This window comes from Aulonocara stuartgranti (assembly GCF_965226115.1).
Source record: "Aulonocara stuartgranti genome assembly, chromosome: 16".
NCBI classification, from domain to species: domain Eukaryota; kingdom Metazoa; phylum Chordata; class Actinopteri; order Cichliformes; family Cichlidae; genus Aulonocara; species Aulonocara stuartgranti.
The window spans coordinates 30,927,057-30,941,849 of record NC_138952.1 but is presented as its reverse complement, the minus strand read 5'-3'; the positions used below and the strand labels follow the sequence as shown (position 1 = coordinate 30,941,849).

Below are 14,793 nucleotides of genomic sequence, written 5' to 3'. Positions count from 1 at the left end.
GACTTCTTCTTCTTCTTCTTCTTCTTCTTGGGTTTTAGTGTTTAACGTGCAAAGGGTTTTATTCGCGCCCCCTGTGTTAACAGACAAGGTAAAACTGACGAACGTTTGATATTTTTCTATTTGACAGCGCATTTTAGTGGCATGAGTATATGGTTACTTCTTCATATCGTGCTCGGCATTGTGACACTGAAATATTTATTATATTGTTTAATCGACTTGACTCCATTTCAACGTTGCTTTTGTCTTAATACTCCATGACCTTTTATGCAACCTACATCAGAAGATGTTTCTGGAGAATTCAATTCAAAATGCTGTGCAAATAAACAGAATGGAACAGAGAAGGATATCATGTGTAGCAAGTATAAAGATTAGATGCGCTTTTTTGTACAGTATATGTTATTTTGAATAGTCTGCAATGCTATATTTCAGGATAAATAGAAGATGACCCCTCCTTTAATGTGAGATAATGCTCCAGGTCTATATAAACACATTCAGTTACCTCCATTTTAAAGAGATGTCAATATTGTTTGGCTCCACATGCCCCAGAAATAACCCGGATAAAAGGTTAAATACTGAGACCATGCAGCCAGGAGATGGAGCTGTATAGACCCAGAGAAACTGAACCCAGGAAACCTCTGATGAATAGAGGATCTTGTGTTTGTCTCCACAGCCTGGATCTGCACTGGACTAAACGATTGGAAAATGACATGTACTATTTATACAGGTATTATGTGAAAATATAACACCTGCAATACATGTGCACAGGTGAACATGCACCTCTCAGCATTTCACAAATGTTAATCTAGCTTTACATTAATCTGTACGCATCACTTTTTTCTTCCTCTCAAGTTCAAAAAGGTATTGTAGGTGGAAGGCGCTTATCAGATACACTGATTTTATATAAATAGCGCACTGTGAAGGTCAGCACAAACCTGCACACCGAACAAGCGAGGTGAGGTGTAAAAAGAACCAGAGGATTTTTGATCTGGTAAATGTCACAGTGATTTACACCAACTTCCATCATTTCTAAATCTCAACTGTTCATTTTCTCCTTAGATAACCTTCCAGAGGACAGCTCAGGAGCCATGGCGATGTTTGGAAAGGTTTTGGAGCCAGTGGGCTACATGCAGACTGTGAGGTGGGTGTTCCTCTTTGACATGATAATTCACATTGTAGCTATGCAAACTTATTGTTATATACAAACGGTTTTTTTGTCTTTTTTTGGGGGGGGGCTAAACCAGGAGTGTCTTTACTTACTTGCTGTGCACAGGGTCTTGGTCCAGGGCATCTGTTCCTATCTTGGTGGCAGTGCTACACAAGAGGAGACTGAGCTGGCCAAGAAGAACTTGGACCACATCGACCAGGAGCTGGGAGCAACGAGCTACGGCCTGCTGAAGGACCAGGAGGTCCATCAGCTGGAGAACGACCTGGCTGTGGTGTACTACCAGCTGGGCACTGCGGTGAGAAAACTCTACGACCTCATAAACACAATTTTATGTGGAAGGTTGTGTAATATAGCTGAATAAATGATGCAAAGTCTAGAAAAGAGACTATAAAAGCAAGTATTTCATTAGCAATGGTGATAATTTTATTATATAATTATTTAATGGGTATGCAAATAAAATGAGCAACTGGAACATCATGCCTCAAGTTCTGGGACGTGAACATTTTATCTTTATTCACTGATCCCATGACAGACAAATAAATAAATACATTAACATAAAACCATACACAGACTGAATAATCCACAATTAAAATCAAAGAAAATAAAAAAAAAATGCTAAAAAGAAATCCTGCCTGTGCTCTCCTTTTCTACTCAAAACACTTCTTACATACGCCTATAGTCTAATATATGTGAAGTTTCCAACCTCTGGACCCTATTCTGACTGGAAGCAGGTTTATTTATCAAAACCTGGGCCAAATTTTCAATTGCTAGCTTCACCGTCAGTTCTCTAAGGTGAAATTAATCCTGGGAAGTGTCTTTTTTATCAAATTGTCTGAAAACAGGGTGAAGGACTTGGAAGCACTGGTGGATGTAAAACAGTATTATGGCAATAAATTGGCATATATAAAGCCTGAAGAGTACAAATATTTAAAAGTAAAGCACAAAGACCCCTAAGCTTACACTGGGACTGCATTTGAATTCATCACTGTGAGTGTATTATGTAAAAATATGGGACCAGATGTATGATTAAAGCATCTGCTCATTTCTACTGACTCGTATTAACAGGCTTACGCCTTCTATTTTTCTCTTTAATTATTTCCGCGGCTAAGTGTGGCATTTGGTTATGTCATAAGTTTACAGGTATTTGAATTTGGTGCTGGTGGTGGATAGGGTGGCAAGGTGGGGTGGTAACAAAAACACAGGCAGCAAATGAATTCATGGAAACGTTTACCCACTGTCATTTTCTGGGTGGCTGGTTATTTTTGGAGTGAACGGATGAGAGATAATGAGACTCTTCATCAGCTAAAAGCTGCCAAATGTGAGTGCAAACACCTAAATTGATAGAAAAGGTGCTGAGTGTGAGAACCGGAAAAGCTTTATGTGTCCTTGTCCAGATTATTTACTAACATTCCTTCATATTAAAGGAAAATGCCATGTTTTTAATTTGACCTGTAGTAAACTGAAGTATAGAGTTTATTATTGCCCCGAACCACTGGGTTTTAGATGCACTCCATCTCCTCTGGTTTTAGGTGAGGGCCCAGTCAGACTTCACCAAGAAGGAGACTGAGGTGTTCCTGCAGTACGTGCAGGATTACCGGCTGGAGAGGCAGCTAACAGCACTCTACAATCGTCTAATGGGAGTGTCGGCGCTGACAGACCAGCCCCCACTGCTGGAGGAGGTCATACTGAGCCACAAGCCCAAACGCTGGGAGCTGAGCGAGTTCTGCGTCAAGGTTAGTGGATGTGGAAGGGTGGTGCTTGGTGTGGAGGGGTATTTGTGATTAACTCATTTGGCTGCAGGGAGTCGGGGTCATTAAAGTTTCATTTTTTTCTTATTTGACTTTCATTATGCACAGGCACGCAAGCCTGAGGTGAGGTTTGTGCAATCTTATGCACAAATGCACACACACTTTTTTTGGCACATTTATCTTTGTGAGAACCTTCACTGGCAAAATGCATTATTTGGTCCCCCGATCAAACATAAATTAGCTTCGAACCTCACCCCCAAAATACTTCAAACAGCCCATTGAAGGACAGTCTGGAAAAAAAAAAAGAACTGGTCACTTTTTCAACACGCCCTCAGTTTCAAGGTCTAAAGCAGTTTGGTATCCCGTAAATACAAATCTCCAATCAAGTACAAACCAAGAGAAAGGAAAAAAATATATAATTAAAAAACAATCCTGGAACTTCATTATATAAGATCCAAAAATGAAGACTCTATGTTAGATGCAGTCACATATATAACAGCACAAATATATCCAATCCCACTGAGAACGAGTTATGGAAAAAATGCAGGAGAGGAAAATGCAGTGAGAAGCACAGCTGTACCAGATTAACTATTAGTTTTCATAGCAAAAAAGATAAATGTGACAGAAAGGCACTGAGGTCCCGTGGGGAATGAAGCATGCTGCATCTGTCTTCTTGCTATGAAAATAAACTGAATATTTAATCTGCGGCGCTGTGACCTTCTCTTGTCTTTCTCGTGAGCTGAGTCGGCAAATTCCACCTTTGCCTGTGCTGGGAACAAATGTGTTCTGTCGCTTGCTTCGATAGATGAAGAGCTCAGGCTTTAAAGCTAAAATTTAAAAATCATTAGTTTCTTGTAAAGAAACTGAAAGGTTACTGGTTTTATTACCATAAAAGCATTTTCCTCCTTTATGCACAGAATCAAACAGACTTCTTTTTTTCTATTTCTTACATTTAAAAGTGACCTGATGGTCACTGTGGGTCCTTTAGTCCATCTGTCATTCCCCTTGGCAAGACACACAGAGCCAGTCTGCTACATAACGACTGTCCAATTTTACAGGAAATGAATCTCCCAGAAGTCACAGGCTTGTTTGTTATATAAAAGCAGTTAGATGATTATCTTTAAACCATAATTGGCTGTGTGGGGTCAGCACTGACCTCCTTGTTATAAACAAAATGTAAGACGGTGTTAAAGGAAGTGTGCACACTTTGCGCTGCTTGTCCGTTTAGAACAGTTGTTTTCTTCAGTCATCACCGCAGTGAAGAGAAGAGTTTCCATCCAAGAAAGTCAAATCAGTCCAGAGTCCACTTATTAAAGGGCTTAAGTGTGGATTAGCCTTAATGCTGAAGCAGCTTCTGCTTCTGAATGAGTAAATTTGTTTGCACGTTTCTCTTTTCAAGGACTGATTTGCACAAGTGCACTTATATAAAAACACGGCGAGCTAACTGATGTGAAATGATAGTTGCAAAATGTGCCTTCATGGTGTGGTTTAAATAAAAATGAGAAAACGGAGCTTATTTTGCACACAGTGTATATAGCTGCAGGGTTTACTTTGAGAGAAGGACATTTTGAACCAACTATAGTAATCAAAGTCATGGCTGCAAATCATGTGGTCAAGCCTGAAGAGCCCAACCTTGCTAATCAAAGAAACTACAGCCAAGTTTCTTTAACCTTGAAGAACTTATCATAGATAAACATATTTTAGGTGATAACGTAATCTGCTGTGATTATGCTTCTGGTGCTGAAACAAGAACCAAGGCGATGTCATTTTGTCTTAAACCAGACAAAATCTTACATCTACATAAGATAATTACCCAAACCTGAAATAATAATGCTTTGATTATTATTAATATTATTATTATAAGAACCCTCTGTGTTGTCACTAAAGGAGCCTGACTAACACTGGATATGCTTTTTTGACTCATAAAGGTCAGGTTTGTTAAAGCCTTGCGAGCAGTGATTTTATTATGAATTACAGCTGTTACTCAGAAAGGTGACTGGGTCACAGGAGAACAGTCAGTTTGTCATGTGCATTGTCATTTTTTTCAACATACAGTGTTAGGGTGAGGTGTATTTACACCATTTAAAGGCAAAAAGCATGTTTATTAAAGAGCTGTTTTGTTCCTGTGGTTCCACTTTCTCAGACTAAAATGCTGGCTAAAGGATTTATGGGTCATGGACACTTTCACATGTTCACGTTCTTTTTCTCCTCTTTCTTCTGACAGATAAATTTTGTCCTGGGCACTGGTCTGCTCTGCCTCTTCACTCAAGCTTCCCTAACAGGAAGAGACCAGGCTCTGCTTATCAAGAGCTGGTCTGACCGTATGGGCGCCCTGTACAGGAAAATGAAGAACACGGGAGGTCGCTGCTTAGGCTACTTCCTGGAGCAGGCGGAAGAGGATATACGGCAGCAGCTGCAGGAGGCCGTCCACAACCGATTTCCCCCAGACGAGGCGGCAGGGAGCATCCTGAAAACCCTGGAGAAGAATTACGATTGGCTGCGCTGGGCGGTGATGCTCCACCCCGCTGTGGGACCCAAGGAGGAGGAGGAGGAGGAAGGAGGAGAAAATGAAGGTGAAGCGACAGAACGACAGCCTGGCAATTTGCTCTCCGTGGCATCTGAAGCTCCTATCCCCCATGTGGTGGCGTGCTACCGGGACACACCCACTACACTGGATAAAAGCCGCATCCACCAGCTCATCGTGGATTTGGAATGGAAGATCCCCAACCCACCACCTGAGGTGTACGCTTCCATAGAAGAAGACCCAGGCAGGGCTAGGCGCTACCTGGCTTCCCGCATGCTGAAGAAGCTGCAGGAGGGGTTGGGATCTGGTGTGGCCGTCCATGTTGTTCCGGGCAGGATGGAGATGAAATGCAACTTCCCTCAAGCCTCCTACTACCTCTATGAGTACAAACACCGGCTGGCCTCAGGCACCGTGTGTGTGTTTGGATGAAAGAGAGATCGTCTGCTGGTCTCATGCACATGTTTCATAATTCTGCTACACTATCAGCTTTAGATTTGTTGGTGGATATCTTGTGTACTATTGCCTCTAAATAAATATTATTTTAGAGAAAAACAACATGCACGAGTATTTGCCTTGCTTTATGGCTAAAGTCCAGTTTATTAAAACTTGGGTCTTATCCACACAGATGAGCTAAAACATTACAACCAATCACAGATGAAATGATTCTCTGAGCTATACTAGACAATAAGTGATCTCACAGTCATTTTGTTGAATGTGGGAGAAAAGTTGCATGTGTAGACCTGAGAGTCTGTGACTAGGACCAGATTTTTATCACGATGGCCAGACAACTGGGTCGGAACACTTTAGTAACAACTTCCCTTTGAGGGAACGTTTTTGGATTCACGTTGGCGCCGCCTTGCAACTCACAGGACTTTGAGGATCTGCCACAAAGTGCCAGATAACCACAGGGCGGAGCATATTAGAGAGGTGATCATAATTTTTTAGCTCATCATTTTAAAATATTTAAAGAAAATCTGAGCTGGACTGCATGAAGATTTTTATTACTATGGTCACCTGAGGAGCACAAGACCAAAATTTCTCTTTGTCTAATAGTTTAAAGCCAAATACCTGAGAAACTCAACATTTCATCAACTGTGCACAGTGCAGAGCTGTTAACATGGCAGTAAATGTAATTGCTGAGATCTGGGAATAAAAAGTTCAAAGAGGTTAAGAACCCAAGAAATCAGACAGTCAAAAGTGCATATTCACGATTAGCCACACTACGACTGTTTTGAGGCAAAACATCCATCATGAACAGGAGCACTCACAGGTAGATCAAAGATAAAACAGCTGGTCTAAACCAGTGGTGGGCATTTCATTTTTCCAAGGGACCACATGAGATACGGACTGTTCCAGATGGCCGCACTAATTATTTGTTATTATTGGTGTAGCCCTCCACAACAGTCCCTAACTGTGATAACTATTTGAAAAAATTGGCAATAATTTTACTGTATGCCTTTTGCATAAATAAGTTCCTCCAACAGCCAAATTAGTGTAAAACTACTGCTCTCCTTATTGCTTACATTTGACCAAATTTTTATTCTTTTGCCACAAATAATATGCACTGACTGAGTATTTTAGTATGAATGTAAAATCCTGTTTATTTCCATAACCTGTCTAAGAACTTACCCCAGTCTAGAGAAATCCTAGAATAGCCGGAGTGCCCAGTTTCTTGTTGCTGCTTACCTATACAGCTGACGTAACAGAAACGATTTGCCTAGCAACAAAAATGGCTAGTTTATATAGCGTAAGTGTTGTCTTTCAAAATGAAAAAGATAGTGGAAGGGTGAAAGGCTAGCAGGCACATGTGCATACAGCCTACAGCAAAGATGAATTAATGATAAGTATTTCCTATGACCATAAGGATGTGAATGACCAGATTTCTCTGTGTTCCATGTAAACACTAAACCAGGATAAGCTTCATTACTGGGATACGGAGAAGAAGGTGGCTGAGATCAAATCCTTCACCATGTTTACTGTTGTTTATTACTGATAACTGTTGGATCAGCAGACATAATAATTCCTAGATTGAAAGACTTTAAAACTTTCCATAATGTCCTTGAATAAGAGTCCAACTGGCGTCCATGTGGGTGAGTCTCATGGTCCATGACGCAACTACCTAAAATGCCCAAGAAACGCGTCGTCCTTTTAGGTAATACTGTAATTCCAAGTGCTGTTTTTGTTCTTACACGAGTCCACCATCAGAGTTGAGCAGAGCCATTTTTTCCAAGTCCTTCCTGACATCTGGGAAGCCCTCCAGCGCATCCTGAAAGTCGTCCCAGGACAGAGAGAAACACTGGCAGTCGGTCAGTGCTTTCACTGTGGCCAGATGTTTGCCCTTGTTCAGCACACATGTCTCTGTACACACAGAAGGGTCCGTAAGACTGTGGTTAATGAGCAAATAAAATCTCATGACGGGGATGAGATCTGACAATTAATCCTAAATTAAAGCTGAGTTGTCCGAGGGAGGCCTGCTAAGCTTTAAACGTCGCAGAGATCTGCTGCCAAAAAGATTTGGAAGTGTGCGCATGTAATGATGGAGAATTAAAGAAGTCAGCCAAATTGGCAAAAAAGGAGAAGATTTAATCACTTTGGTTCAACACTGTTCTTCTAAAACACAAATGGCAACAAAAAAAAAACAAATAATAAATATTCTGCAGAGGAAATAATTTGGAAACTTTTCAAATTAAACACATGACACATGCCTAAAATTGAACCCCTAACCATCACCAGTTATTTTTTTTTATTGTTTTGCAAGGCCTGTCTTAGAGCTCATGAATTATTATTAGACACCGGCAGCAACTATATTTGAGTAAATCCAACTCACCTCCAAAGAAGTCTCCATCACACAGTTCCCTTTCATAGGAATCGGTCTCCACAAGGACTTGGCCATGATCGATGAAGAACATGCGGTCGCCCGGGACATTCTGTCGGACGATGATGTCTCCTTCCTGGAAAACCTCGTACTGCAGTTTGAGGAGGACGGTGTTGATAAAGCTTTGATCTCTGTTCTGAAACATCGGCACGTTTCTCAGCAGCCGGCTGCACATCACTGTCACAATTTGCTGAAAAATACACACAAATGAACAAACACAAAGCTTGGTATGACAAATGAAGATAGACGTGAGCTAAGAAACAACAAATCACACTCAGTTCAGGCAAGATTAAAGAATGAATGAAAAACAGATATTTATGTACACTGAGTGAATGTGACCAAGATACACAAAAGCATAACTGTGAATCTGTATGTATGAGGATGACATCTCATATAGATATCAATATGAGATCAACCAAAACAAATCAATCTCAGCCAGTTTGGAGATTAGCAATAACCCCATCTATACCTCTTTGAGTGCTGAGGACACGGTGTCCATGACGTCCTTCTCATCAAACCACTTCCCTCCATAGCGAGCCTGGTAGTAGTTGTTGATGCGAAGCTGCAACTCTGGAGGGAGCTTCATGAAGGCCATGTAGTGCTCCAAACGGCTCATCTGTTGAAGATGGATAGAATATATTACATTAGATTACCATGTATAGATTATATCATAAGTTTTAAATATATTACTTGAACAATTGAATTCAGAATAACGATAAGTGATTACTTGTCAATAAAAGTTCAATCTAACTACAAAAAGTCTAAATTAATCAGGAAAAAATTCATTTAGAAATTACATATGTTGAAAGGAACTCAATATATTTTCACTACTGCTAATTTCTATTATTTCCGATAGAATTCAGGTAGAATTGACAGAAAGTAGAGGAATGACAAAGGTTTGGTGAGCCAGGAACTAAATCATGGCTTTAGTTGCTTAGGGCATCTTAGCCAAGCAGAACGTATATACTGTGCAGTGCTTCCCCCCCGTTTTTAGTCGGTTTAACCTGTTTATTTCTACACTGTACTTGCTGTTTAAGGAGTATAAGTGTCACCCATGAAGACCTTGCTCTTGTACTCCTTGGCCGCTGGGTCAAGGTTGGCGATCATGGCTGTCGCATTGGCCACGAGGACGGTGTACATCAGACATCCGGACACCATGCTGACCATGACGATCCACATTTCAACATAATCTAGAGAACAAAACAAAGACATGCCAGTGCAGTTGAGTGTTCACATCTGAGGGAGAATATAGATCATATTTGCTTTTTAAAGTGGCAGAGAAAGAAAACTTAAACTCCTAACTTGTTGGAGCGTCCATAGAGCCATAAGAGAGAGCAATCATCTGGGAGAGAGCTCGGAAAACACCCCATGAGTACTTAACGATGACCGTGGCATTCTGAAAGGAAAGGTTCAATCATTATTGTCTATTATTTATCATCGTAAGACAGGCTTCTAGGTTAACATTGTTAATTTTTTTTCTCTTTTTCTCATTATTGCATTTTTACAGTCCTTAATTGTCTACATTGAAGACAAAGCGAGAGCTACAAAACATCTCAGTAAGCACTGATGTGTAAAATGAGCTTCACCATCAGGTTTTCTTTGCGGACCCAGCAGTCGTTGGGAAACTCCTCCAGCATAGGCACAAAATACTGGATGCATCCGTTCCAGTGGCACAGCAGGAAAATCATTGTGAAGAGAGACATGATGCGGATGAACAGGCGAACCACCTCCAGGTTTGCATTTGACACCTGTCAGGAAAAGGGTACACGACACTTGGTCAGCGGGTAATACACAGCATTACACTGTACTGATAGAGTGTTTGACCGAGTGGACATCTTTGCAGCAGCAAACAGGGTGTACACTTGTTTTAGGGTCAGCCAGCTCTTTCTACTGTATTAAGGATTCATATTCACTCATATGAATGTTGTTGTTTTGGGGTGTGGAACAGCCATGATTTAGTTATTTATTGGGCAAGCTTGAAGGATCAATTTGACCTTTTTATCGTTCTGGTTTATTAGAACCCAGGTCTTACTTTAATAGTTTTGTTCATTGTTGAAATATACAACATTGCACGATCACTTCAATACAGCGAGGTCAGATGGTACGAGAAACATGAGGAGCTAGGCTGTAAGTGAGCCGGCAGTTTAGTCAGATTATCTTAACCACCTCATTTGTTAGCCCTGTGATGGGTCTGATGACCTAACTAAGGTGTACCTTGCCTCTCACCCTATCACAGCTGGCCCCAACCCTACACAAGTGGAGAGTAAAATATATGTAATGGACTTTATTTGCAAGTAAAATAATGGTAATTGCAAAGGAAGGCTGAGAGAACACGACTGCTGTAAGAAGACAAGCTCAAAGTTGGAGTGGGACGTTGATGTGTGAACTATGAGGAACACGTGGGCTAATGGTTTAATCATTTTCTTGTGCCAATGTACATGTTTGATCATTCAGCTGCTTGTATTTCTAGCTTAATGTGACTTCAGAAAAAAAGATAATGTTTTTTAATAAACTCAAAATATGCTCTAAGGACAGATTTCTTGATCCAAACCTAATTTACCAGTCAGTTAAAAGCACACTACCCACAGATGCCACAAACTGCCACAACGGACAAGAAGCTTAGTGCAACAAGAACACCTCCAAAACGCGAGCGACGTGTTGATAAAACACTACATTAACCCTCAGCCTGCCACTCTACCATGATCTGATTCCTGAACAGAGCCCAGACTTTTGGCTGCACGATCTGTTAGAGATGAGACAGGCAGCTTTCATCAAAAGAGAAAGACAGCTAAAGCACAGCATAAAGTTTCCAGGATTTATGGGAACCCCCAACAAAACACACACTACAAACCATTTATTATTGCAACTAGATAGATAATGCGATAAAAACACCTTGCCAGAGAGATAACAGTGTTGTTCTATATGAAACTGTCATTATATTGACCATTTGTTACATAAACCCATGTTGATTGAGCCCAGTGTTTCTGTATTTACTGTTTACTAAACACCGACAGGCAAATTCACTTAGAAAATAAGCATATTGCCCATCAGTGCACGAGCATGACATTGCTAAGTGTCAGATTTGTCACTAGAGCCCGGTGTCGTAAAGTATCGGCAGCAGGGAGGAGAAAGGCTGATTGAATTTCAGAGGTGAGCTTTGACGACTCTCTGGCATTTAAACTTACTTTCTCCACTTCGTTGAAGAACCGGACCAGCCTGGAGACTCGAGCCAGCCTGATTAAACTGAGGATCCGCACAAACATCAGTATCCTCATCATCTTGTTGGTCTTGGAGGGGTTGTCATCGTTGTGGTAATGTAGTCCCTGACATTGTACATTAAAAATGCTGCAATTAGAATCTTAATCCACCTCATTTGCTCATTTATAACTTTGCTTAAGTGTCAGCAACGCTTTCTTGCTTTTCTAAGTGCTAACATATACAGTACAGAAGAAGTACAGTGTTGGCTTTTCCTGCCTCTTCCTCTTTATTATTACCGCAAACAGCAGTATGTAGCCAATTGGGAAAGCTGCTATAACGTCTGGAATGAACCATGTCCTCAGGTAGCTGACTCGGATCCGCTTGATATCCAGAATTGCTTCCTGTAAAACAGAACAGAGCAGCAGAGTGAGCAGATAGATGAAGGCGCCGTTCACCATGTGCTACAATCGCATGTATAATTTAACACTCGAACTAAAACAATATTTGGCGAGTTCATCCAAAAGTAAGTGAGTGTGATGTCAGACGAGCTTGGCAGGGTTCTGAAAATGTTACAGAGGCACATGCATCAATATTTCAAGCAGACCAACCAAGAGTAAATCTGGCAAAACCAGATGTGCGGTCGAGAATAAACACAGGAAAAACATCACAGATGGGCCATTAGGAAGACAGAAGTCACGAAACACGAGCCAGCGAAAACAAACAGGACATATTGCGCATAATACTTAATTTGAAATGTTATACTTCTCATTCATCCACAACATCATAATCCCCGTTACAAAATCAAACAGCAGTAGCCGTTTTCGCCCGTGTCCAGGAGCTAAGGGGGATGCCGTTAATCTAGCCTTTCGTGTATCGAGTAGATTACAGATGGTGCAGAGATGGAATGTATGTGCTCGTCTGCACCCGGATTATAGACTTCCAGATTGTGTCTGAAAATAGAATATAGCCACTCTCACCTCTGCGTCCTCGGTTATGATCCCCGTCCGGAAATTCAGTGCCACATCTATTAGGAACAAAGTGTCTGAAAACACGTTAAAGCCTTCCCATGCCAGCCCGCTGTTTCCGTCCAGAAAGGCTATCTCCATGGGAATCCCAATCAGGTTCAGAAATGTGATGACCATCATGATCAAGATGTAGTAACTCCTAGGGGAGGAATGACCACAAAAACATATGTGTGACTTTCCAGTAACTCTTATTTTCCATGTCACAGTGTAGTGGAAAGTCTCACATCATTTGCTAAAAGAACTCATTAGACAGCCGGTAAGGCAAGCCGATTCATGCACACTAAATACTCTGATAATGTAAGTGTACATCTCCTCAGCCAGGGTACGATTGCCAGGCTCAAATAACTCTGCTCTCTGATCTCAATTGTTTCATTCCCTCTCTAATTTCCCTCCATCTGATCATCTTACAGACTAATATTAGCAATCCTGCATATATAATACAAAACCAGCTCTCTGTGAAAACGCGTTCCTTAAAGAAGTCATTTGATAGGTCCGTATTTTTCTTCTAACTCGGTTATTTCTTATAAACCTTGGATCGTTCTTTTAGGTTTCTTGCGTCACTTTAAAATCTACTTGTTTCCTTTTATCCTAAAAATAATGCATCTGATTGTCGGCTTTATTTCTAAGGCTTTCTCTATTGTGATATCAGAAGAAAATCATTCTCATTGCCAATTAATGACTGGATGAATAAATACTGTTTAGCATTTAACACTTTAAAAGTTTAACCTAGAGGACTCAAGAGGAATTCCTCTTCTGTCTCATCCAACAACGGTGTGATTTATGTAATATGGTAAACTTATGGTACTCAGTAAATCTATACGCAGTATCTATATTTGTTTTCATTAATGCACTTATTCTAATGATATTCAAAGGAACAAGTTAATGCATTGCACCTTTGTATTTCCGGTAAATACTCCAAAAACTGAACTATAACATGTATAATTATTCATTAAATGTAAGGGAGAAATTAAGTAATCGGTTAACTATAAAAACTTGCAGAGACAGACCAAAGAAACAGTGGAAGTGATATGCATGACTGACCTCAATCTATCAGATATATTAAATACCTCATGAGGCTGAAAGGGTGAATGACAAAGACTCCACTCTCCAGCTGTCGGATACACTCCTTCTCCACGGCCACCTCGCTGCCGTACACGTACAGGGACTGTCTGTTCAGTTGCGGGAGAAGCAGGGCTCTCCATCCACAGTTGGCTTTGGTGCATGCTACGTTGGGACCTTTCAATTTCTCCATGGCCAACTTTAGTTCCCTGTGATCAGCCGAATGCCATCCTCCCCTCTGCTACTGCTGCTTCTGCCTCTTCTGAGGATGAGTAGAGCCTGACTCTACCAGCTCTGACCTCTCCTATTGGTCACAAGGTAATATTCTAACAAGCCTCCCAACCTCAGGGCTTATTGAAGCTGCGCGGAGCGAGGCGAGTGGATACCCGCCTTTCTGCTCGATCCCTCCCTCCCTCCGCACCCTCTCCGTCTGCCTCTCTCTATTTCTGCCCCACTCCCCCCCCTACACTTCTTTTCTTTTTCACCCAGCTCATCAACTATTCAGTATCTGTGTCTCATCCCCACATAAATCAAGCCGTGTCAAGAGGGCAAGGTCCAGCTCACATTAATACCAAAGACAATGATGGGTGTGTGCCTGTACAGGGGATGGGAAGGGATCGCAATTATTGTCATGTGAAATATACATCTGGCAGCATGTACAGGGACAAGTTCAACCTGGGCCACCTCTAACTGGGGATGTAATTAAACCCTGTACTGTGTTACCTGATACTGTACATATGCATGCAGCTTTGAGCCAGCTCCCATGTTGTTTGTTTGCACATATCACATCAGTAACAGTAAACAAAACAAAGGCTGAAATATTTATTTCCCTGGATGACAAAATGGAAAATTTGGCGATGATTTACCTGGATCTTTTTTGAACTCTGTTGGGTGGGTGGGATTCATTGCAAACTTGTTAGTTTAGCAAACGAAAAATAAAACTGATATTAGAGGTTGTGCCAGCACAGTGGGATTAACTTAGAGACCGTGTCAGTGGGTAAGGTGAATTACTGGCAGCTTAGGCCATGGGATGTGTCTAATAATGTGAGCTACATTTTATGAGATGAAATCTTTTTTAATAACTTTGTACAACTGTCCCTGTGGAGAAGGGTACAGGAAACAATAAAAATGGTCGTGTATAAGAAAATTCTCTCTGTTAGAGTCCAGACTTTGCAGATTTGCAAGGGAAATGCTGTTGA

At 41.1% G+C, this 14,793-nt stretch overlaps 2 protein-coding genes across 3 annotated transcripts; one reads left to right on the top strand and one right to left on the bottom strand.

Annotated features, from left to right (window-relative positions):
* The first annotated feature begins 8 nt into the window (after window positions 1–8).
* LOC309691445 (uncharacterized protein) lies at window positions 9–5,992 on the top strand. Of its 2 annotated transcripts, none has more exons than XM_082509092.1 (7): window positions 9–88; window positions 671–724; window positions 850–952; window positions 1,057–1,138; window positions 1,271–1,460; window positions 2,695–2,898; window positions 5,138–5,992. In XM_082509092.1, the coding sequence occupies exons 4-7, from the start codon at window positions 1,086–1,088 to the stop codon at window positions 5,864–5,866; spliced, it is 1,176 nt and encodes a 391-aa protein (XP_082365218.1). In that variant the 5' UTR covers window positions 9–88; window positions 671–724; window positions 850–952; window positions 1,057–1,085; the 3' UTR covers window positions 5,867–5,992. The 2 variants fall into 2 exon arrangements, with proteins under 2 accessions (XP_082365218.1, XP_082365219.1); XM_082509093.1 differs by having other exon boundaries at window positions 40–88; window positions 547–724.
* A 270-nt stretch (window positions 5,993–6,262) lies between these two features.
* Window positions 6,263–14,002, bottom strand: hcn5 (hyperpolarization activated cyclic nucleotide-gated potassium channel 5). The gene is made up of 10 exons (XM_082509091.1): window positions 13,603–14,002; window positions 12,488–12,674; window positions 11,807–11,911; window positions 11,498–11,635; window positions 9,899–10,060; window positions 9,615–9,708; window positions 9,375–9,502; window positions 8,782–8,928; window positions 8,265–8,502; window positions 6,263–7,795 (listed from the first exon to the last, which is right to left on the bottom strand). Exons 1-10 carry the CDS (start codon window positions 13,785–13,787, stop codon window positions 7,623–7,625), a joined length of 1,557 nt encoding a protein of 518 aa, XP_082365217.1. The 5' UTR covers window positions 13,788–14,002; the 3' UTR covers window positions 6,263–7,622.
* Window positions 14,003–14,793: the final 791 nt, after the last annotated feature.

Coding starts and splice junctions, on each gene's coding strand:
- LOC309691445 (XM_082509092.1), top strand. CDS start 1,086: ATGGCGATGTTTGGAAAGGTTTTGGAGCCAGTGGGCTACATGCAGACT. Junction 1,461..2,694: donor ACTACCAGCTGGGCACTGCG/GTGAGAAAACTC, acceptor CTCTGGTTTTAG/GTGAGGGCCCAGTCAGACTT. Junction 2,899..5,137: donor TGAGCGAGTTCTGCGTCAAG/GTTAGTGGATGT, acceptor TTCTTCTGACAG/ATAAATTTTGTCCTGGGCAC.
- hcn5 (XM_082509091.1), bottom strand. CDS start 13,787: ATGGAGAAATTGAAAGGTCCCAACGTAGCATGCACCAAAGCCAACTGT. Junction 12,675..13,602: donor CACCCTTTCAGCCTCATGAG/GTATTTAATATA, acceptor TTCCTCCCCTAG/GAGTTACTACATCTTGATCA. Junction 8,503..8,781: donor TGTCCTCAGCACTCAAAGAG/GTATAGATGGGG, acceptor TGTATTTTTCAG/CAAATTGTGACAGTGATGTG.